Below are 22,471 nucleotides of genomic sequence, written 5' to 3'. Positions count from 1 at the left end.
GCCTCGTGACCTCCCATCTGTTTCTGTAACAGTCTCAGTTTCTCCCGCGGAGAGGAGAATGAGAGGAGCGGGCCATTTTAGATTACTAGTCATGGGCAGATAAAGAAACTGTATGCAGCATGGGGAGATTGATATGCCAATTTGCAAGCAGAGCGTCAAAGAGGATACAGGCCGAGTGTGTGATATTCAGGTGTCACACAAGTGATTCTCAGTTATCTGTCATATGATTCCCAGATGACTACCAGTCAACACTCAGGTGAATTGTGGGTATTGCAGGGGTAAAGCACTGCATCATAGGAGTGGTTACATAGCTAACCAAGGGTTCACTGGCTGGCTTGTGAATCACCATCCATGTCTTTGTCTATGTGTGCTAGAGGTCTTCACGGGTCCAAAAAGTTGGCCCAGGACCCGAACGGACCCGAGGACAACAAGACCTGAATGGACCCGATATGAAAAAAAAAGGGGACCCGGTCTCGAACAGACCTGAGAATAATCAGACCCGAACCGATTGGACCCGAGTGACAATATTTTTTTATGTTTATCAGGTAAATGAATAGGTCTTTATACTGTATGTTGGCTAGGACTTCTATAAATAAATTCACCTTTTCGGTGTAAAAATAAATATGGTATAGGCTATGCAGAGCCGTGGTCGGGTCCATTTGGGTCCACATGGCTCTTTAAGCTGTAGTTACATAGACCCGTAACCCGATGACATTCAAACAAAACCCGACCCAGACCCGATGGACAAGTTCTAATTTCAAATCGGGCTCGGGTCTCTGGTATATCGGGTCCACCTGGACCTGTGAAGACCTCTAGTGTGTGCATAACCTATGCTACTGTGGAGTGACACATGATACCCCACAGTTATTCCAGAGGAGTAAGAGGAATAAAGTCCATTTTAAGTGATTTTGCCACCTGTGAATTCAGAAAAAATAAAATGCATATTTTGTCTCCTCTGTGTGTGTGAGTGTGTGTGTGTGTGTGTGTGTGTGTGTGTGTATGTGCTGTGTACAATCCAAACACTTAAAAAAATGTTAACCTTTATTTAACTAGACAAGTCAGTTTCTTATTTACAATGACGGCCTACCTGGCCAAACCCGGACGACGCTGGGCCGCCCTATGGGACTCCCAATCACGGCCAGATGTGATGCAGCCTGGATTCAAACCAGGGACTGCAGTGATGCCGATTGCACTGAGATGCAGTGCCTTAGACCGCTGCGCCACTCGGGAGCCCAACAGAATAAACAGAATATGTCATCATAAGTAAAAACCTACTGAAAACCTGCTGTTAGCTATTTTTTGATGGAATAGACATAGACCCAGACCCAGACACAGTGACGTGAAAGGACATCAATAAACGTACACACACTCCAAACACTCAGACACATTAATTGGCAAACCTTCATAAAAGCCCTACTTCTGAATGAAACGCTTTCATCCATGTGCATTAGGAGAGGAAAGGCTATCTCGCCTCCCAAGAGTATTGCGTCCCCCTTTATTCAGTTCAGCGGTGTGAGATTCTAATTGGCTCTTGAGATGCCTGGAATTCAGTATCTCAGCCAGGCACCGAGAAGCACAGAGAATAACTTTATACAGGATAATCTCTGGCGACCAGTGTACTTCTCGGCATCTAGGGGTTGGATCATAATCATGAATTTCTCAGATGTTGTAGGTCTGGGTGCAAGTCCCAAAAACCTTCCATTACAAAACAAACTTTATAATAAGAAAGCTTATTCCCACAGTGTAAAATATCTCAGGAAAGTCAAGTAGAGGAGAAGCGAGTATAGAGGGGTTGAGAGGGGAGGAGAGACAGTGACAAGCAGAGGGTAAATATAAGATAATTTTGTTTTGATAGAATCACTTCTCACCTCTACTTCTTAGAGATCAAAACGAAAGAAGGTAACTCCTCCAAGACAATACTGCTGCAACAATGCTGTCACTCACCAGCCTGGTGAATAACAATGCTAGGCACTTTAATAAAGGACATCTGAGGAAAATGCTCCCGAAATTGTACCAACACATCTCCTGTGCTACACGCGGCGATAACACGCTTAATCACTGCTACTCTCCCTTCCGGGACTACTACAAGGCCCTCCCCTACCCTCCCTTCTGCAAATCAGATCACACCTCGATCCAGCTCCTCCCCACCTACAGGCAGAAACTTAAACTGGAAGCATGCATGGTCAGGACTATTCAAGATTGGTCCGACCAATCAGAATCTTTGCTTCAAAACTGTTTTGATCCTGCGGACTAGGAAATGTTCTGGGTCACCTCTGGGAATAGTATCAACGTATGCACCGACTCTGTGACTGGGTACATCATGCAGTGCATACAGTATGTTGTTCCTACTGTGATGGTTAGAACTTATCCAAACCAACAACCCTGTATAGATGGCAGGATTCACACAAAACTGAAAGCGCGAACCACTGCATTTAATCACAGCAAGGTGACTGGGAACATGGATGTGTACAAACAAACTAGCAATTAGTGCTGATCGATTAGTGCTTTTTGAGGTCGGTTCAGTTTCAGTTTGATTATTTAAAAAATAATTACGGTTTTCTATTTAGGTTTCGATCATTTTTTTTAACATTAAATGCACTATGCATTTAGTGAGTTGAATGCTGTAACAGAATAAAACAATTAACAAAAGTCCCATGATGGTAGTGACTGCCCATTACTGATTATCACTTATTACCCATCATTTATTCACATTACTTAGATTTAATAAAATATTTCAGTTGTTGTGTATATTACATTTATTTTATTTGATTACTTTATTATTTCATTCCAAGTCATAATCTCATCTCTTTAGAGCTGCTGCCTAGGCTGTCTGACAAAAATCACTATTGTGTAGTTCTTCAAAGAAAATAACGCATATTTTTATGACTCCTGAATACCAAATATAATATCACTTAGATCATGTATTTTCAAGTAGAGATACTGTACCTTGCGAAGCAAGAGCTGCTCTCTATTTCCCCTCACAATTACGCATTCTTCGGTCTCTTCCGTAGCAGGCGTAAAATAACACAGACCGGACAAGCAGATGTGCAATGGATTATGGTCATTCTTTTTTAAGCAAAATTGATCCACTACCACTTTTAAAAATATTTTTTTTACATGTATATTCTACCCACATTTTACATACATGGCACTTTTTTTCTACAGTATTGTACATAGCAAGAATAAAGTAATGTGATATTTTGATATACATTACATCTAGGTAGATACCATACAGCCAGGGGCGCTGCCAGGGATTTTGGTCCCCATGAAAAGATTTTGGTCCCCACCACCACAGGCCACAACAACCCTGCGCAATTACCTGTAACCACACACCTCCAGAACCAAATCGACCCATTCAAAGCTTTAAATGACTCTACCTTTGCAGGCATGCAACTCTCTGATAGTGAGCTGTGAAAATATAACACTGTGCAGACATGCATGCAACATTCTGCATACAGTGGAATTCACGATTTGATGCAAGACTGATACCCTCTATAAGAAATGTGCTAAAGGCCATCTTTTACAGTCTAAATGTAATTTTATTGGTAAAATTCTTGAATGGAAAATTCTCTTAACATTAATGAATAACTTAAAATAAATATAACTTAAATATACATTAACCACTTAAATTAAAATAAATGTATATTATCAACTATAGAATGATATAACAAACAAAATAATAAAATCAGCAGCAGATTGTTGAACTAAGTATACATACCAACTAGAAAATAAACACCTGTAAAAGTGGGAATAGAAAATGGAAAACAAAATGGAAATGAAAAGGTCTGATTGTGGCGCTAGAGGAAAGGTCAAGAAGTCACCAAATCAATAGGTTTCTTCCACTTGGGGTCTTGATTGTGCACAACAAATTTTGTGAAAATCCAGCCATTACTTTGAGATATATCTTGTTCTCAGTCTGTTCTCAGTATTTTTCTCAGCTTGTGGGCATCATGTGTGTAGTGATCCAATATCCATAGCCATGCCATTTAATAGTTTTCACTGGCCCTTGCTCAGCCTTACTCACCAAGAGCCCAGCCTTCTTGATCAAGTCTTTGAAGTCCAGCTTTCTAGCTAACTGACTTTCAATGGACAGCATGGCAAGACTACAAAGCCTGCCCTGGGACATAGTGGACCTCAAATAGTTTATCAGTTTTAGCTTACTGAAAGCTCTCTCGCCACCAGCAACAGTTACAGGCAGTGTGCAAAATATATGTAAAGCAATGCACACTTCTCCAAAAATGCTTTGCAGCTGCATCTTACAAACTGCATTCAGGAGACCAAGAGGGGACAAGTTAGGGGGGAAAGTGGCAGCATATACAGTGTTCAGGTGTCTTACTTCATGTTGAAACTCAGGTGTAAGATCTCTGGAATATGTCATGATCAGTGGTTGGCACACAGAAGGGACTTTATCCTCACTTATCTGCCCAACTTTCAGAACAGCAGAAAATGATTTTACAATTTTTGCAGTGGTGTGGAACCTAGTGTCCAAGTCACTTATGATGTTGTCCATAGCAGGGGGGGGGGGGGGTCAATACAGAGGCTCTCTGGATGTTTACTTTTTGCCCCCCCCCCCCCCTAAAAAAAGAGAAACCGTTTGTTTTATTAGTACATTGTAAATAAAATGTTATATTAATGATGATAGGTTAATAATTTAGTATTGAATTTTTTTTAACCTACTGTTGTAATAATTTTTGAAGGCCACTGTCAGTCACAGGCCCTTAGAATCGTCCTAACCCCCCCCCCCCCCCCCCCCCTGGATACAGCAGTACATATACATTATAAATCGTGTTTTTAGTTATAACTATTATTGAACATGAGCTTTTAAACCCACCCCTCAGCTACTCCGTCCATCCCACCTATCGCTGTGAATCGCACTCTTATGATTTCCATGTGCCATATATTTTGCTGTGATGTTTCACATAAATTCTGAACCTGTCTCACATATCTACAGATTGTAAGTTAAAGATAAATATTTGTACTAAAGTATTATTATATTGTTGATTGATTGACTATGATTTACAGAAACAAGCTACATAGAGGCATTACCAAAATAAGTGATCTATTGATTTTCTCTCTTCACAGCAAAATCTGCAGAGCTGAGATGGTTGTATGCCCCATACACATACCATTCTGTTTGTGGCAAGAATTTTGTATAATAATTTAAATTGAAAAACTAAGTTTTGAATCAACCGTTCGTTTTGCGTATAAGTTCATAAACCATGTGGCACAGAATTGACACATCGAAAATCTCTTCCCAACTATTTTGCAACCTTTATGGCGCCGTGGTCAACATTTTGTAAAGTAAAAGTAAAACTGATACGTTATTTTATTTATTATTTTTATGCCAATTTTGGTCTTTAATAAAGGAAAAACAAACAAGTTCACTACCTTCTCCCCCTTCCACTTGCCTCCTCCATTTTTGGAGATAATGCTGCGATCAGTTGGTTGTAATTTTGGATAGAGCAAACATTTCCATATATGTTTGTCAACTGCAAATGTAACAAAGATAATTCCGTAAAAAAATCATGCATAATGTTTTTTTTTATCAATTAGCATATTTAAATGTAACCATATTATTTGTTGTAATATTTGTTTTGTCTTTTCTGCAGGATGAAACTGGAATTGCAACCAGCTTTGTATGGCTTGTTTTAGAAAGGGTGATATTTAAAAGAAAATAGATTTTTCCATTAACTAAAAGTGAGAGCTTGTAATCTGGATAAAGAGAAAAAGTCCATTTTTGAACAAGGGATGAGACGTTCTTACTGGAGAACCAGTTTGGGTTTAAGTATAACTTTTTTATGACTGATGCTTTTAGTGAGAGGTTTAATGCTTTAATGTTTAATAATTTTAGCTCCCTCCCGAACTCATATTCATTATATAAATAACCATGTTTTATTTTGTCTGGCTTGACATTCCAAATAAAGTGAAATATGTTTGCTCAAATAATTTAAAAGACAAATCATTCGGCCTAGGCAAGGCCGTAAGTAAATAGGTCAACTGGGATATGAGTAAAAAATGTATTACAGGGATTTTTCCACAAATAGAGAGGTATTTAACTTTCCATGGTAGCAAGATTGTATCTATTTTTGCTAAATTTCTGTAACAGTGTGTTGTAGTAAGTTCCTTTATTACTTTAGGGATATGAAAACCAAGTATGTCCACTTCACCGTCAGACCATTTTATTGGTAAACTACATGGTAATGTAAAAGTTTTTTTAGCGATCCAATACGTAATATGGTACACTTATCATAGTTTGGTTGTAATCCAGAAAAATTATCTAGAACCTCTATGAGGCTGTGCAAGGATCCAGATTTTGGATTTAAGAGGAAATTTGAGTCACCTTTGTTTTTAAGCTCTGGATTTCTAGCCCCTCTATATTGTTGTTGGAACTGATTTTAATAGCTAACATTTGATGGCCATAATAAATAGATATGCTGACAGTGGACAACCTTGTTTTACTCCTCTTGACAGTGTAATACTTTCTGAGAAGTAGCCATTATTTACTATTTTACACCTGGCGTTACTATACATAACTTTAAGAGATTCTCCAAAATAAAAATAGTCCAGGCATTTCTATATAAATTCTAGTTGTACTTTATCAAAAACATTTTCAAAATCTGCTATGAATACCAGACCTTCTTTCCTAGATTGTTCCTAGTGTTCTATTGTTTCAAGTACTTGTCTTATATTATTTCCAATGTATCTTCCATGATCAGGATGAATAATCAGGATGGATAATATCCGACAGCACCTTTTTAATTCTATGTGCTATGCATTTTGCTAGGATTTTCGCATCACAACAGTGAACTGTAAGGCCCCTCCAGTTTTTTAGACCGGCTCTTTATACATACCACCTGGGCCCTGTTTCAGTAATAGTGAAATCAGACCTTGCTGAGTACCTGAAAGTTTACAATTTTTATAGGAGTGGTTAAAACATGCTAATAGTGGATATTTCAGTAGATCAAAGAAGGTTTCATATACCTCAACTGATATGCCATCCATCCCTGGAGTTTTCCATGGCCTAAAGGCTTTAATTGCATCTAGAAGTTCCTCCTCCGCAATTTGGCCCTCGTGCAAGTCTCTCTGTACAGCTGTACAGGTTAATTTTTCACTATTATTAGGGGAAAAATCCTTACAGTTAACTTCAGTTAGTGGAAATGGAGGAAACTGAAAAGAGAACATATGCTTAAATTACTTTGCTTCCTCTTTCAAAATATAATTTTGTGAATCATAGATGACTCAGTCATTTGTAACAAGTTTCTGTCAATTCTTTTTGGTTCCATTTCTATGTTGAAGATTCTATCTCTACTGTTATTTATTCTATTTCCTTTGTTAATAATATGAACTCTGTCACATCCTGACCAGTAAAGGGGTCATTTGTAATTGTAGTATGGTCAGGGCGTGGCAGGGGGTGTTTGTTTTGTGTGTTTTTTTTTTTTTGGTTCTAGGGGATTTTGGTTCTACTTTTCTATTTCTATGTTTCTTTTTCAATGTTTGGCCCAGTATGGTTTCCAATCAGAGGCAGGTGTTTTTCGTTGTCTCTGATTGGAAGCCATACTTAGGCAGCCTGTTTTTTCCTTTGGATTTGTGGGTGGTTGCTTTCTGTATAGTCTGTGTACCTTGCAGAACTGTTGATTGTCGGTTTGTTGTTTTCGTAATAATAAAAGAAGATGAGCACTATACCCGCTGCGTTTTGGTCACCTTTCATCGACGCCTATGACAAACTCTTTTGACAGATTTTTTAATTTGTTTTAAAGATGAATATTGAATTGCATGACCTTTAAAAGCCACATTTTAAAGTGTCCCATTCTACAAGGGGATCTGCTGTACATATGTTTATGCAGGAAAAAGTCAGTTGTAAAATCCTTTGTCTTGGTTAAAAACAGGTTGTCATCCAGTAGGCTTTGATTATATGTGGAAATTCTGTAATAGTGATGTGGATGCCAGTTATTTGAGGGTCCGACTGCATTTTGCCCCCTATCAATACGTTTTTACTTTTGGTGCTAGCGTGAAGGATACAAGAAAGTAATCAAGATGACTAGCTTGATTAAGCCTCCTCCATGTACAGTATATGTCACTAAGTCTGTATACAGCGGCTCATTATCGGCTCACTTTGCAAGTTGGCAGTTGTTGAATAAAACAAAGGAAAGCCATATCGGACCATTTCGTTAAGTTCATTAGATCCGTTTGCCAAATAAAAATTCAGCGTAAACATTATAGGCTCACTTATTCGCATTCCTACAATCACTATAGAGGAAAGGCATTCATTCAGTTCATTAGATCAGAATGTCAGTAAAACGAGAGAAGGAAATTGAAAACAAGAACCATTCTTAATGTTCATTACTTGCACGTTGCCTATTTGGAAGAAAAAAAATATCAAAAGAAATGTGCTCATATGTCATCCTTGTTATATTCTAGCATTACAAATACACTATATTACGAATAGTATGTGGGCACCTTCTCATCAAACATCTCATTCCAAAATCATGGGCATTAATATGGAGTTGGTCCCCCCTTTGCTGCTATAACAGACTCCACTCTTCTGGGAAGACTTTCCACTAGATGTTAGAACATTGCTGCAGGGACTTGCTTCCATTCAGCCACAAGAGCATTAGTGAGGACAGACAATGATGTTGGGCGATTAGGCCTGGCTCGCAGTCAGTGTTCCATGGGATTGAGGTCAGGGCTCTGTGCAGGACAGTCAAGTTTATCACACCACAGGAGGTTGGTGGCACCTTAATTGGGGAGAACGGGCTCATGGTAATGACTGGAGCGGAATATGTGGAATGGTATCAACTACATCAAGACATGGTTTCCAGGTGTTTGATGCCATTCTATTTGCGCCGTTGGGACCACTATTATGAGCCATTCTCCCCTCAGCAGCCTCCTGTGCTCCACACTAATCTTGACAAACCATTTCTGTATGGACCTCGCTTTGTGCACGGGGGGCATTGTCATGCTGAAACCGGAAAAGGCCTTCCCAAACTGATGATTGGTATCCAATTTATACATCACAACACCAAAAATAATACATCATCCAAATGTATACAATGTGTGGGTCTAATCCTGAATGCTGATTGGTTAAAACCGCATTCCAGACGGTTTCTATGCCACAAGTTACCACCAGCTAAATCTATGACGTTAAATGACTATTTTTTCTCTGTTCCATCTGACTGTGCAATCCACTGTCTCATCAGCCCAGACAAGCAATTTAAAAACTTGGTCTCCACTATGAAAAGCATCTAGACATTACCTCACATTTCTTTTCGACTAACATTTCGTTTTCAAAAACAGCGATTTGTATAAACCTTACTGTCTGTCTCTCCGACATTTGCAACATTGTTTCAATATTGAAATTCGATCTCCAGCTGTCCCATAGTAATGAACGAGACGGGATGAGACAGACAGGCAGTGTTTTTCAGCCAGTCGAAATCATGAATCAGCTCGCATCATTTTTATGGATATATACAGTGCTTTCGGAAAGTATTCCGGAAGTATTCCCCTTGACTTTTTCCACATTTTGTTACGTCACAGCCATATTCTAAAATGGATTATATTGTTTTTTTCTTCAACAATCTACACACAATACCCCATAATGACTAGGCAAAATGTACTTTCTTAAACCAGTTACTATTGGATTTACCAATTTAATTTAGCATACCATTAGTTTGTTTTAATTTACCAGCCGTGAGCAGGCGGATTCAACCAACCCTGGTGACCATGGGCCTAACCGATTGCCGATGTGCATCGGAGTAATATTAAATCCTTTACATTTTTATATCGTATCATAACTGTCACGCCCTGACCTTAGAGATCCCTTTTATTCTCTATTTGGTTAGGTCAGGGTGTGACTAGGGTGGGCAATCTATGTTTTCTATTTCTTTGTTGGCCGGGTATGGTTCCCAATCAGAGGCAGCTGTCTATCGTTGTCTCTGATTGGGGATCATACTTAGGCAGCCTTTTTTCCACCTTTAGTTTGTGGGATTTTGTTTTTGTATAGTTGCTGTGTAGCCTGCGGAACTTTACGTTCGTGTTGTATTTTGTTGTTTTGTCGGTGTTCATTTTAAATAAAGTAAAATGTTCGCCTACCACGCTGCACCTTGGTCCAATCTTTACGACGAACATAACAATAACCTTATTAAATGAGTCAATAATCTATATCAAAATGATTCGTTCCGATTCACATCCACTTTTGCGCCAGGGTCTCTGTTCAAACGCTTAGGCTGTTTTACAAAACGTAGAAAAGGTGTGGAGAGAGAAAGATTTAACGTAGACAAAACTTATAAGATCAAAATGTCCTGCCCCATGGGAAAGTACTGGTTTAAAATGTACTTTCTTAAACCAGTTACTATTGGCTTTACCAATTTAATTTAGCATACCATTAGTTTGTTTTAATTTACCAGCCGTGAGCAAGCGGATTCAACCGACCCTGGTGACCATGGGCCTATGTACATCGGAGCAATATTAAATCCTTTACGTTTTTATATCGTATCACAACCTTATTAAATTAGTCAATAATCTCTATCAAAACTGTTTGTTCCGATTCACATCTGCTAGGAGAGTAGCCACAATATAACTATGTTCAGATCCTTACATTCAGTTTAAATCAAAGACAAGAATAAACACCAAACCATTATTTAACATTTTAAGGCTTGTGCAGTCCTGTAAAACAGTCCGCCTGTCATCACCCATTTTCTTTTGCCTATTATCTCAAACTTGAATCTACATCTGCATAGTCCAAGAATATGCTATACCAAAAAAAGTTTATAGGACTGTAAGGGCACCTAGCCCGTTATGGATTGTTCGAGGCCTAGTAGCCTGATGGAGCCAAAAACCAACAACAGTTTTTTGCAAAAGTTGATGAGAATAAATGTTTTTTTTGTGTGTAGTGTGGTGTAATGCTGTAGTGTGATTTTTGTGTCGTGTGGTGTAGAGTGGTAATGTGTAGTGTGGTGTAGAGTGGTAATGTGTAGTGTGGTGTAGAGTGGTAATCTGTAGTGTGGTGTAGAGTGGTAATGTGTAGTGTGGTGTAATGCTGTAGTGTGATTTTTCTGTAGTGTGGTGTAGAGTGGTAATGTGTAGTGTGCTGTAATGCTGTAGTGTGATTTTTGTGTAGTGTGATTTTTGTGTAGTGTGGTGTAGAGTGGTAATGTGTAGTGTGGTGTAATGCTGTAGTGTGATTTTTCTGTAGTGTGGTGTAGAGTGGTAATGTGTAGTGTGGTGTAGAGTGGTAATGTGTAGTGTGGTGTAGAGTGGTAATCTGTAGTGTGGTGTAGAGTGGTAATGTGTAGTGTGGTGTAATGCTGTAGTGTGATTTTTCTGTAGTGTGGTGTAGAGTGATAATGTGTAGTGTGGTGTAATGCTGTAGTGCTGTAATGCTGTAGTGTGATTTTTGTGTAGTGTGGTGTAGAGTGGTAATGTGTAGTGTGGTGTAATGCTGTAGTGCTGTAATGCTGTAGTGTGATTTTTGTGTAGTGTGGTGTAGAGTGGTAATGTGTAGTGTGGTGTAATGCTGTAGTGCTGTAATGCTGTAGTGTGATTTTTGTGTAGTGTGGTGTAGAGTGGTAATGTGTAGTGTGGTGTAATGCTGTAGTGCTGTAATGCTGTAGTGTGATTTTTCTGTAGTGTGGTGTAGAGTGGTAATGTGTAGTGTGGTGTAATTCTGTGTATTGGGAACTAGCTTAGGAGGCCACATTGTAAACTTTGAGTCCCTGAAGAGCTGGTTGTTTACATACAGTTTATCCAATACTAAGCGCACATTCTGGTTCTCTGCTCTATGTTTTTTGGAAAATGGGATAAAGGACGTGTCATCTCTCTATTATTTCTTGGGGGAGTTGTTCGTTGACTGAGAATGGTGTGCCCTTCAACTCCCTACCCCTTTCCATCACGGCCACCTTCATCTTGTAATGGGATAGTCTAGCAACAATGAGTCAGGGTTTCTGGGGAACCCTTCGACCAAAACGATGCGCCCTTTGGAAATCAATTTTATTCATCTGTTTGTTGGTCATTTTAAGATTATGTTTCATGAAATCCTTCACCTTTTCTTCTGTTGCCAGAATTTCCATTCTCCTTCACTCCCAGTATTAAAATATATATTTTTCATGCTTCTGCTTTTTAGGTGAAGTAGCTCCGCTTTCATTTTAGTGTTATCACTCAGGAGTTTCTCTGTCGTTGAGTGTAGGGAGTCTACTGTCGCTTTCAATATTTTGTTTTCAGTCCTTATTTCTTCCATTCATTTGTTGCTGTAATCCATTCCTACCTTGAGGGCTTCAATGTCCTCTATTACTCCGGGCAATAGATCAAGCTTTTGTAGCTGTATGTTCATTCTTGCCAGCAATGCGCTGTCCTTCTTTGACATTGTTGTAACCGCCTCCTCTTCCATTGTTTTGTTTGATTCATTGGAAGGACATTTCTCCTCCTGTGCTTCATTGGATGATTTATTTGATTGCTGTTCAAGCATATCAAAATGAGGATCTTTTGAACGTTTGAGGTTTTCTATTTATCCAGAGTGTAGTTATCTCTTTCCCCACTTACTTCAAGATGTCCACCATTGTTCCTAAACCCAAGAAAGTGAAGGTAACTGAACAAAATGATTATCCCCCCACAGAACTCACTTCTGTCATCATGAAGTGCTTTGAGAGGCTTGTTAAGGATTATATCACCTCCACCTTACCCTAAACCCACTACAATTTGCATACCGCCCCAAAAGATCCATGGACGACGCAATCACAATTGCACTGCACACTGCCCTATGCCACCTGGACAAGAGGAATACCTACTGTATGCGAGAATGCTGTTCATCGACTACAGCTCAACCTTCAACACTATAGTGCCCTCCAAGACCGTCACTAAGCTCAGGGTCTGTACCCCTCCCTGTATAACTGGGTCCTAGACTTCCTGACGGGCCAACCCCAGGTTGTGAAGGTAGGCAACAACACCTATGCCACACTGGTCCTCAACACGGGGGCCCCACAGGGGTCCGTGCTTAGCCCCCTCCTGTACTCCCTGTTCACCCATGACTGCGTATGCTAAACACGTCTCCAATGCAATCATCAAGTTTGCTGACAACACAACAGTGGTACTGTAGGCCTGATTACCAACAATGACGAGCCAGCCTACAGGGAGGAGGTGAGAGCCCTGGCAGGGTGCTGGGAAGAAAATAACCTCTGCCTCAACGTCACAAAATGAAAGAGCTGATCGTGGACTACGTGAGACAGAGAGAGCACGCCACCATCCATATCGACGGGGCCGCCATGGAGAGGGTCAATAGCTTCAAGCTCCTTGGCATGCACATCACTGAAGACCTGAAATGGTCCCTCCAAACTGACAGCGTAGTGAAAAAGGTGCAACAGCACCTCTTCAACCTCAGTAGGCTAAAGAAATTTGGCTTGGCCCCTAAGAACATCCCAAACTTCTACAGATGCACCATCAAGAGCATTCTGTCGGGCCGTATCACTGCCAGTGGGTGGTGCGGTCACCCCAACACATCACCAGGGGCACACTGCCTGCCCTCTAGGACATCTATATCCCCAGGTGTCACAGGAAGGACAAGAAAATAAGGACCTCAACCACCTGTGCCATGGCCTGTTCACCCTGCTACCATCTAGAAGTCAGAGACAGTACAGGTGTATCAAAGCTGGGACACAGAGACTGAAAAACAGCTGCTATCTCCAGTCCATCAGACTGTTAAACAGTCATCACTAGCCGGCCTACGCCCGGTACCCTGCCCTGAACCTTAGTGACTGCTGCCCAATGTACTGTACATAGTCATTGAACACTGGTCACTTTAATAATGTTTACATACTGTTTTACCCACTTTATATGTATATACCGTATTCTAGTCATGGTTCATCCAACAGAACTACTGCTGTATACACCAGTTCTATTAATTTACTGTCCATACTGTCTGTACATACCAGATGTATACTGAGCATACAAAACATTAGGAACATGCTCTTTCCATGACATAGACTGACTAGGTGCATCCAAGTGAATTCTATGATCCCTTATTGATGTCACTTCAATCATTTCAAATTGTATTTGTCATATGTGCCGTTATATGTGTAGACTTTACTGTGAAATGCTTACTTACGAGCCCTTTCCCAACAATGTACTTAAAAACTAAGCAAATGAACAAATAGATACAAATATAATTGTAACACAATAAAATAACAATAACGAGGCACTATACAGGTTATATACAAAGAGTACCGATACTGAGTCAGTGTTGTGGGGTAGGAGATAGGTGGGTGATTGATTGAGTTAAGGGTGAAGAGGCATTGTCGTGCCCTCTTCATGACTGTGTTGGTGTGTTAGGACCATTGGTGTGTATTGGGTATATGTTGTGTAATTTGTTAGATATTACTGCACTGTCGGAGCTAGAAGCACAAGCATTTTGCTACACCCGCAATAACATCTGCTAATCATGTGTATGTGACCAATAAAATTTGATTGGATTTAGTGATGTGGACACAGAGGAACTTGAAGCTCTCGACCGTCTCCTCTACAGCCCCGTCGATGTGAATGGGGACGTGTTCAGCCTCCGTTTCCTGTAGTCCATGATCAGCTCCTTTCTCTTGCTGACGTTGAGGGAGAGGTTGTTGTCCTTGCACCACACTGCCAGGTCTCTGACCTCCTCCCTGTAGCCTGTCTCAACGTTGGTGATCAGGCCTACCACTGTCATGTTGTCAGCAAAATTAATGATGGTATTGGAGTCGTGTGCGGCCACACATTTGTGGGTGAACAGGGAGTACAGGAGGAGGCTAAGCATGCACCTCTGAGGGGTCCCCGTGTTGAGGGTCAGAGTGGCGGATGTGTTGTTGCATACCTTCACCACCTGGGGGCGGCCCATCAGAAAGTCCAGTATCCAATTGCAGAGGGAGGTGTATTAATCCCCTGGTCCTTAGCTTAGTGATAAGCTTGAAGGGCGCTATGGTCAATGAACCTCAACTAACCTTTACCCCCGCACGTTGACTTGGTAATGGTATTTTCTACTTAAGTTTATTTTGTAAATGTTTTCTTAACTCTATTTCTTGAACTACATTGTTGGTTAAGGGCTTGTAAGTAAGCATTTCACGGTAAGGTCAACACCTGTTGTATTTGGCGCATGTGACAAATAAAATGTGATTTGATTTGATTTGAACAGCATCCTCACGTAGGTGTTCCTTTTGTCCAGAAGGGAGAGGGTAGTGTGGAATGCAATAGAGATCGCAACATCTGTGGCTCTGTTGGGGGCGGTATGCTAATTGGATTGGGCCCAGGGTGTCTGGGATGATGTTGTTGATGTGAGCCATGACCAGCCTTTCAAAGCATTTCATGGCTACAGAGCTGAGTGCTACGTGGAGAAAGTAATTTAGACAAGTTACCTAGGTATTCTTGGGCACAGGGACTGTGGTGGCATAGCCGCGGGAAGTAGGGGTGCTGAGGGTGCTGCAGCACCCCCTAAAAAATCAGACATAAATAAATAATACAAAATGAATAATAAGTAGTGCACTGGGCCTTTACTCTTTCTGTATTAGCAGACTGATATAGCAGTGTGTAACCCTCTCCTTCTTCCAGCGGCTATGTATGGTGGTCTGCTTGAAACGTGGGTTTTACAGACTGGGTCAGGGAAATGTTAGTGAAGACACTTGCTAGCTGGTAAGCACATGCTCTGAGTACGCATCCTGGTAATCAATCTTTAAAAAAATCTTACATCAGCTACGGAGTGCGTGATCACACAATTGTCCGGAACAGCTGGTGCTCTCATGTGTAGTTCTGTGTTGCTTGCGTTGAAGCGAGCGTAGAAGGCATTTAGCTTATCTGGGAGGCATCACTGGACAGCTCGTGGCTGGGTTTCCCTTTGTAATCCGTGATAGTTTGCAGAGCGTCAGAGCCGGTGTCGTAGGATTCGATCTCAGTCCTGTATTGATGCTTTGCCTGTTTGATGGTTCGTTGGAGAGCTAAAGGGATTTCTTATAAGCGTCCGTATTGTGTCCCACTCCTTGAAAGCGGCAGCTGTAGCCTTTAGCTCAGTGCGGCTGTGGCCTGTAATCCATTGCTTCTGGTTAGGACATGTACGTACGATCACTGTGGGGACTACGTTGTCAATGCACTTATTAATGAAGCCGGTGACTGATGTAGTAAACTCCTCAATGTCATCAGATGAATCCCAGAACATATTCCAATCTGTGTTGGCGAAACTGTCTTGTAGCTTAGGGTCCGCTTCATTGGACAACTTCCATATTGAGCACATCACTGGTACTTCCTATTTTAGTTTTTGCTTGTAAGCAGAAATTAAGAGGATGGAGTTATGGTCAGGTTTGCCAAATGGAGGGCGAGGGAGAGCTTTGTATGCATCTGTGTATGTAGAGTAGAGGTGATCTAGAGTTTTTTAAGCCTCAAGTTAGAAATGAGGTAAAACAGATTTCAGTTTCTCTGCATTAAAATCCCCGGCTAATAGGAGCGCCACATCTGGGTGAAAATGTTCTTGTTTGCTTATGGCCTTATATGGCTGGTTGAGTGCGGTCTTTGTGTCAGCATCAGTTTGTGCTGGTCGATTTACAGCTTTGAAAAATATAGATGAAATCACTCTTGGTAAATACTGTGGTCTATAGTTTCATGAGGTATTCTAACTCAGGCGAGCAGAACCTCAAGACTTCCTTAATATTAGGGATCTCGTTCGATATCCCCAACGCGGACCTCTGTATCGCCGCTTCCACCTCTTCCAGGTGACGGGGATATGGGTCTGGTCTGGGGGGAGCATTATGGTCCTTCACCTCCAATTTGTTGAAATAAAAGTCTTCATCCAAATCGAGGTTAGTAATCGCTGTTTTGATGTCCAGAAGGTTTGTTCAGTCATATGAAACGATGACCAAAACATTCTGAACAAAAAAACGTAGGATCAATCCACCGCATCCGCCAGTGTCGCACTTCCGCACCTGCGGTGAAATGTGGTAGAAGTAGAACGTTATTTGTCAGACCGTGAGACATCCCAAAAATTGCTCTTCTCACGAGAACGTCTGTAGTGTCCGCACGGTTTGACCTACAAACTATTATGAACACTCTATGGAAAGGGGAGACTCTCACAATGGTCATCTCCGTTTTTCTCTACGACCCTCACAAGTGTCAGGAGACTCGTCTGAAGTCAGTACCGGTGATGTGCCAACTTCTGTTTGGTAACGTTCGAACCGTTTGGGCTACAAACTAATGGGATAATGTTCCATGCCACAAGGCTAGGATTGTAATGGTTTCACAGACATGACAGTGAATTCAGCTTACTGCAGTGGCCTGCCCAGTCACCAGATCTCAATCCAATTGAGCATCTGTGGGATGAGTTGGGACGAGCTATTCGGAGTAGAGATCCACTACAAGCCAACTGTGGGAAGCATTGGAGTCAACATGGGCCAGCATCCCTGTGGAATGCTTTCGACACCTTGTAGAGTCCATGCCCCGATGAATTGAGGCTGTTCTGAAGGTGTTCCTAATGTTTTATATGTAAATATACATTCCAGACTCTGATATTGCTGGTTCTGATATTTCTTAATCTCTTGTTTGTTTTTTGATATTTTTAGTTTTATTGCATTGCTAGATATTACTGCATTGTTGGAGCTAAAAACATAAGCAGTTTTCTGCACCTGCACTATCATCTGTTATGCAAATCTGTGTACACAACCAATAAGCTTTGATTTGATTAGATTTTGTTACTGAAATCCACACAAACAACTGAAGAGCATCTGCATGATGTGAAAATTCCCTGACCAAAACCCACACTGGCGTCATACCAGAAATAATCACAGAAAATGTACTATATGATGGTGATGGGAATGATCATGCCCGGACATTTTCAATTTTGCAACCCATGCACTTCCCACCTGGGTGGCTAGTGGAAATCTATTAAAAACACCTTCCTTCCCCCCTGCTCTGCAATTCCCCCTCGTCACACGGACTGCAGTTATCACCAGGAAAGGTAATTCAATTCCTCAGGTTTAAACGACTTTAATGGCAATTACTAGGCAAAGGTTGAGGACTGTCTGGCTCTCTGTGATATGGGAATGGAGGGAGACAGAAATAGAGAGAAAGAAAGAGTTGTCTGCCAGAGGGTTTCCCATCCCTTTAATCCTACACATGGGGTATCAGTGAGTGTTAAACGTCACTCACACACAAGGGGACCTTCGGACACGTCTGACGAACACTACACAAAAACATTGAGCTGGAATGCCACCAAGTAAGACCATAACTGAGCTATTGGGTTGGACGCAAAATGGCTATGACAAAGCCAGCATTTTTGCATGACCTTTCTGGGGACTGTAGTGTTTGGAGTTTACTGGTTGATTTGAGAGAAAAAATGGCCACCCAGTACAGACCAGGTGGATTATGGGTGTTGTAGTGTTCTAGGGTCTGACTGTTGGTCTAAATGTTCAACATTGGAGCCTTGAGACACACCATGACTCAAAGGTAGTTTCTCTGTCACGGCCTAAAAGGGATTAAATGTAGCATTTTAGTGGACATTAAGGAGGCCATCACACTCGTACCCCTAAACCGTTGGCATTTTAAAGAGTGTGCACAAAGTAGCTTTATGATTTAAAGATACTGTTACCTAGATTAACATTGCAGAAGGATTTCTGGTGGATTTTCAGTGGAATCTAAAAGTGTTGTCTGTTTTCTCAAGGTTTATTGGTCCTGTGTGATGAGATGTGGCGGTGGTGAGCGACTGGACTCGATTCAAGTCCCTGCCTTCCTGAAGTGTATTTCACTTTCAGATATAACTTACTGCTGTTCAAACACAGCCATAACTCCTGTGAACATTGTGCATTATCAACAATTGACCTCATTTGTGTAAATGGTGGTTTTATACCACCTTCAATGTGACAGTTCCTTTGACCTGTTAATTGAAAACTGACATCCACTATTCTCGGTAAGGGAGATGGGTTGAATGACATACCTCTTATCTTATTATCTGAAGGAATATAAGTAGTTACCCACTGGGCACAGACGTCTAGTTTTGATTTACATTTGGTTGAGTTGCCAACTAATGTGAATTCAACGTGAAATCAACACAAAATGTCACCATGTCATTGGATCACGGTTAATCGTAAATTCATAATTTGCTCAAACTGAGCTGTAATTTAAGATTTTTTTACACAAAAATAATTACAAGAATATTGCCGTTTAGATTTTGTCCAAAGTAACGCTGAGCAAAACCAGGTAAATTGATAAACTTGTCTTGTCATCGCATTGTTGTTTTTAACTGTATAGATGATGTATTTTCTTTTTTTTCCCAGTGTATTCTGAACGTTTTCAGACAATGCAATGAAAAAATTGTGCACTAAAATTCCAAAAAGCTAATTTGAGTTAACTGATTAACTCTAACAACGCAGTTCTTTCCAGACACTCAATCTCATTCTAATGTAGAAGAGTAGTTAAGTGTTCAATGCCTAAAATAGCTCTATATTTAAAAAAAAACAAGATAAATATGGAAACATGGAGCGTTAACTTCTGTTCTTTTCACTGGACTTCTTCCAACGGTCACTGACCAGCATATGAAGAAGAGAGGCATGCGTCTGCAGCAGTAACACTCAGGAATGGATGTCTCAGAAATAACAACAAATTATTTTTAACACACTTGAATTATTATACTCAAGTAGGCTGTTACCTTTTTAGAGAATGACATTACAGAATTTTCAATTCCATATGTGAAAACATTACTATTGGAATAAGTTAACACTACCTTCTCACGTGTGTCGAATACCACTATTTCACCACCACATGTGAACTTGCAATTTTACATGTGAAAGTTAGATATTTGTACGTGTGAATTTTTATTACATGTGAAAATGCAAATTAGATGTACACTAGAATGGTTTTGCAATTCCACATTTGAAAGTTTTTAACATGCATTTCATGTAACTGCATTTCACATGTGAGGTAAAAACATGTTTTTCTACTCATGTGAAAAGGGGGAGTTAACATATGAACTCTAAACATCTATTTCACATATGACAATTGTGATTTTCACATGTGAAAATGCTAATTGTATGTGTTTTTTTAAGGGAACACATGCAGAAAACTCCTATAATGAAAGCTTTACAACACTATCATTCATGACTTCTTAGATGGGGCTTCAAAGGTTAGGACATTTTTCATTGTCACAGGATTTTTTTTTTGTATTCATGAGTCGAAATGGGAAAGACCTTCAAAATATCTTCCCAAAGGATCTCTCTGTTTCTCACTTTTTCAAATATTCACACAGGAAGACCTCCACAACACACAAAAACAGATCCTTCCAAAGCATCCCTTTCTCTCTCTCTTCTTCAAGCACTCAAACAATATGTACAAAGTGTTTGAATGAGCTTTTTTCTGTTTCATAGCACCTGAAGATTACCCCACAGGACAAGAGAGTCGTGAGATAGACCAGTTAATAACATTGTAGTATCGGCTGTTTTGATCATTTAGGATGTTTTCAAACTTTGCTCCAATATTTTATTGGTGTCTGCATACAATTAACTGAAGAAAGAGACACAAAAATAGATGGAGAGGCCATAAAACTTTAGACATTTTACAAAACTACAAAATATCAGATTTCAGAACAGAATAGAGTCTTTCACACCAATATTTTTCCTGAATTACCCCTTCATAAGCCTGTTATGGCTAGGGTAATATTGGGTGAGACGAACCAGGTTTTAATCCCTGCTAGGGTGTTACTCACTTCCGCCATTCACTACAGTATCTTTGACTGATTCTTCCCTATGCCCTATCCACCTCTATTGCCTGGAAGGCTTAAGGGAAGATGAATGAACCCTTTTAGCTAGACTCTGCACAAACTTCACCATGCTCCCACATTCTGCACAGCATACACCTACACAATACATCTGTCATATTCAGGGCAGACAGGGCCATGCAGAAAATGTGTGAATGGCTCACCCAGAGCGTTTTGAAAGATGAGGAAATGTTGATGTTTGCAACATTCAGCATTGTGGTGAATGCTTTTACTGAACTCTGAGTATAGTTTGGGAACTTTGACGGTGAACCTTGGGACATGTAGATTTATTCTGTCTAACTTGAATTCATTTGGGAATACTCTGGCCTTGAAGTAGAATCCATCTCATCGAGCCACAAGATGTCAAACAGAAAAGATGCATGCCTTTATGCAAGGTCCTGTGTGTGTGTGTGTGTGTGTTTGTGTGTGTGTGTGTATATGTTTGTGTGTGTGTGTTACCGCACGTAGAGTACTTACCTCTCCCTGTTGAATTTAAGCGAGTGCAGAATGGCTGGGCGTCTCTGGCGAAGGTTCCACAGGTGTAGCGTGTCGTCTGCACATGCCGTAACCAGCGCCCCCTGAAGGTGAGACAAACAAACAGAACACAGACAGTCAGTACACTTGATTGGGGTCAATTCAGGAAGTAAACAGAAATAATAACTAAGTTATGGAAAACATTTATTTTATATTTTTTTATGACTTCTCAATAAACTGAAAAGTAGACACTATTTATTTCAAAAACATTTTTCAATTTCTGAATTTTAAATATAAATCACTTCCTGAATGAACTGCCTTCAATTTGACCCCAACCCTGGTACACTGACTCCATCATTACTATGCTGATCACTGCTATGTAAACCGTGAACTAATGCAGCTCATAATGAACTCTGATTCTCGAACATACCCCTGAGCAACTGCATATTCCTGCCAAGGAACGGTACTTATAATAACTGCAAATCAGTTTCAAAAGGTGGGAGGAAGACTGAACCGTTATGGAAAAACAACATGAATTTCAAATGTAAACATGTGATCTCATGTGATCACATGTGATTTAACGTGAAGCTAATGTGAAAACATGTGGCAACTTGTTAAGCAACATGTGACACGTGAAACAACATGTAATAACACAAAACTACACGTGACTGAGAACATATCTATCAGAATATGATTTTATGTGAAATTAATGTGCAATAAATGTGACAACATGGGGATGCAAAATTTCAACATGTGATAACATGAAACTACACGTGACAACATTTGAGCACATAAGAAAACCCAGGTGTCAAATGTAATTTTGAATATTTTACTTTTAAAGACATAATTGACATTAATAACATTTAAATAGTCATGGTCCCCTGGATGTTTCGGTCTAATTACAGTCAAAATATGGTAAATCTACAAGTATACTGAACAAAAATATATGAACGCAACATGTAAAGTGTTGGTCCCATGTTTCATTATCTGAAATAAAAGGTCACAGAAATGTTCCACATGCCAAACAAGCTTATTTCTTTCAAATTCTGTGCACAAATTTGTTAGTGACCATTTCTCCTTTGCCAAGATAATCCATCCACTTGACAGGTGTGGCATATCAAGAAGCTGATTAAACAGCATGATCATTACACAGGTGCACCTTGTGCTGGGGACAATAAAAGGTCACTCTAAAATGTGCAGTTGTCACACAACACAATGCCACAGATGTCTCCAGTTTTGAAGGAGCATGCAATTGGCATG

General features: G+C 40.3%; 1 protein-coding gene across 4 annotated transcripts in view; it reads right to left on the bottom strand.

The window, feature by feature from the left end:
* Nucleotides 1-22,471, bottom strand: part of stxbp5l (syntaxin binding protein 5L) — a 234,287-nt gene that overhangs the window by 98,543 nt on the left and 113,273 nt on the right. For all 4 annotated transcript variants that reach the window (XM_045704491.2, XM_014164005.3, XM_082967014.1 and 1 more), the window contains exon 4: nt 21,215-21,315. In XM_045704491.2, the coding sequence (XP_045560447.1) occupies nt 21,215-21,315 (101 nt within the window). The remainder of the gene's footprint in view (nt 1-21,214; nt 21,316-22,471) is intronic.

Source organism: Salmo salar, chromosome 21 (assembly GCF_965601325.2).
Source record: "Salmo salar chromosome 21, fSalSal1, whole genome shotgun sequence".
NCBI lineage: Eukaryota > Metazoa > Chordata > Actinopteri > Salmoniformes > Salmonidae > Salmo > Salmo salar.
This window is presented reverse-complemented; position numbering and strand designations above follow the sequence as displayed.